The 2,782-nt window shown below is 70.4% G+C and overlaps 1 protein-coding gene across 1 annotated transcript in view; it reads left to right on the forward strand.

Annotated features, from left to right (window-relative positions):
* DES (desmin) overlaps nucleotides 1-2,782 on the forward strand; it is a 10,716-nt gene that overhangs the window by 2,686 nt on the left and 5,248 nt on the right. The window contains exons 3-8 of the mRNA XM_019522675.1: nucleotides 264-359; nucleotides 440-601; nucleotides 733-858; nucleotides 1,121-1,341; nucleotides 2,430-2,476; nucleotides 2,717-2,782. Coding sequence (XP_019378220.1) covers nucleotides 264-359; nucleotides 440-601; nucleotides 733-858; nucleotides 1,121-1,341; nucleotides 2,430-2,476; nucleotides 2,717-2,782 — 718 coding nt within the window. The remainder of the gene's footprint in view (nucleotides 1-263; nucleotides 360-439; nucleotides 602-732; nucleotides 859-1,120; nucleotides 1,342-2,429; nucleotides 2,477-2,716) is intronic.

Here is a 2,782-nt window from a genome sequence, read left to right on the forward strand (position 1 = left end):
CTTGAAGGAGCATCTTCTTAGCCAATCAGAGCTGAGCGGTGTGCCCCACCCACCATGGTGAGGCTGCGGGGTGGGCATGCGGCACCTGCCCAGCCTGGTCACGCGCCTTGCACCGGGCACACCTGCCCTGACCACACCCCTGCCCTGACCACGCCCCCTGCCCTGGCCATACCCACACGGCCACACCCCCTAGGCTTAGCCACACCCTCAGCCTGGCCACGCCCCCTGGGCCCACTGACCCCTGCCCGGCTCTGCCACGGCAGGATGTGGACGCGGCCACGCTCGCACGCATTGACCTGGAGAGACGCATCGAGTCGCTGCAGGAGGAGATCGCCTTCCTCAAGAAGGTGCACGAGGAGGTAAGTTGGGGCCCCAGCCCCTGAGGGGCTGGGCTGGGCCCTGCATCCCCACACCACCACTGACCCCAGCCTGGGTGCAGGAAATCCGGGAGCTGCAGGCACAGATGCAGGAGCAGCAGATCCAGGTGGAGATGGACGTGTCCAAGCCAGACCTGACGGCCGCACTGCGTGACATCCGTGCCCAGTACGAGACCATCGCCGCCAAGAACATCTCCGAGGCCGAGGAGTGGTACAAGTCCAAGGTGGGCCGTGCTGGCTATGGGGGTGTTGCCCCGGCCCAGGGCACGCAGCTGGCACCATGCCGCCTGCCCCGGGCCACAGGGTGCGCAGCACTGGCCCCATTAACGCTGTGCGTGCTGGTGCCGCCCCCCAGGTGTCCGACCTGACGCAGGCAGCCAACAAGAACAACGATGCGCTGCGCCAGGCTAAGCAGGAGATGATGGAGTTCAGGCACCAGATCCAGTCCTACACCTGCGAGATCGACTCGCTCAAGGGCACGGTGAGCGCCGGCCCGGCCTGCGGGGCGGGGGTCTGGGGCCTGGGTGCTCCCTGCCCCTTGCTGCACCCTGTGCCCTGGGAGTCTTCCCAACCATGTGGGGGGCACCGAGTCCTGGCGCCGGGGGCCAGCCACGCTCTGGGTGGCCGGGGACATGATGCCTGCTGCAGGTTGTCCATCCCTGCACCCCCGTTTCTCCGGGCCCCCGCACCCCGTGGCCCCACGCCCCCGGCTGCTGCGGGCTGACGCGCCTCCGTGCCGGCAGAACGACTCGCTGCTGCGGCAGATGCGGGAGATGGAGGAGCGGTTCGCGGGCGAGGCGGGCGGCTACCAGGACACCATCACGCGGCTGGAGGAGGAGATCCGGCACCTGAAGGACGAAATGGCGCGGCACCTGCGCGAGTACCAGGACCTGCTCAACGTCAAGATGGCGCTGGACGTGGAGATCGCCACCTACCGCAAGCTGCTGGAGGGCGAGGAGAGCAGGTGGGCACCGGCTGGGGCTGCCGTGGGTGGCGGGGGTGGCATGGGTGGCGTGGCGGGAGGGCGTGGACCGGGGTGGGCTGGCACGTGCAGCGTGGTGGGCTGGTGCGTGGCGGGCATGAGGCAGCAGCTGGGGCTGGCGCGGGAGCCGGGCAGGAGTCCGGATCGGGACCGGCACTGCTATTTGTATCCTGCTTAACATCACGGCCCCCCCTTGAACGGCTGTGCTGGGGGCGAGAAGCCGGCTGCAGGCATGGGCAATGGCAGCCCCCGCCCAGGCCCCCCGGGGCAGGCAGCTGCATGTGCCTGCTCCGACCCCTTCAGGGGGGCAGCCGCCCACCCCTGCAACAGCCGCGATGCGGGGGGAGCAGACAAGGCTGGGCACAGATCACCCCCGTCTGGCTGGCTCCGCGCCCAGGGGAGCAGTGTCGGGAACAGACGCGGCCCCCGTGGGCACCGTGTCCCTGTGTGGCTGGGGTGAAGGGACAGGCTGGGGGGAGTGGCTCCTAGTGGCCGGGGGACCCCCATAGCCAGCACGCCCCCCTTTAGCTAGTGCAGCCCCCTATGGGTGCCCGGGTGCCCAGGACAGACTCCAGCCCATGGTGCTGGGGGTACATGGGGCGACCCCCCCCAGCCCCTGGAGGGGACCCATGGGGGCCACCCCTGGCTCCCAGACCCTCCCAGACGACCCTGCCACCTGCCGCCACCACCCCCACACCCCACGGACGGGGTGGCCACGATACAGGGCCCAGGCCTGACACAGGCGCCACGCTGACTCCTCCCTGCCATGTCGCTGAGTCACTGCCCCCCCGCACCGGCATGACACTGCGGAGCCACGGTGATGTCAGTGGCACCTAAATAGCTGCCCCCCTCCCCCCGTCCAGGGGGTATTTATAGGCAGGCTGGGCAGGGCCAGGCGGGAAGGACAGCGCCAGGTGTCGGGCAGGGCACGGCGGGCTGGCGTGGGTGGGCATGTGCGGTGCGGCGGGCTGGCGTGGGCCGTGCGGGGCAAGCTCGGGGCCAGTGTGGGCGGCGCAGGGGCTGGCGCAGCGCGGCTGTGTCACCGACCGTCCCTTCTCCGTGTGCTGCAGGATCAGCCTCCCCATCCAGAGCTTCGCCTCAGCAATCAACTTCCGAGGTGGGTCTGGGGGGGTGGGCAGGGGCTGGGCCGCCCCCATTCCCTTCCCCGGGGGCGTCCCTGAGCCCAGTCCACTGCCCAGACCCCCATGCGGGGGGCGGGGGGGCCAGCCATGCCCAGCGTGGGAGCTGCCTACGGTGGTGGGTCTGGGCTGAGCCAGGGCGAGAGGGGCAGCTCCCCCACGGCAGCCCGCGCCCCCGCCCTGCCCGTGCCCCCGGCTGACTCCCTCCCCCCCAACAGAGACCAGCCCCGAGCACCGCGGCTCGGAGATGCACACCAAGAAGACGGTGATGATCAAGACCATCG

Source organism: Gavialis gangeticus, unplaced genomic scaffold (assembly GCF_001723915.1).
Source record: "Gavialis gangeticus isolate Ggan-Ray unplaced genomic scaffold, GavGan_comp1, whole genome shotgun sequence".
NCBI classification, from domain to species: Eukaryota; Metazoa; Chordata; order Crocodylia; family Gavialidae; genus Gavialis; species Gavialis gangeticus.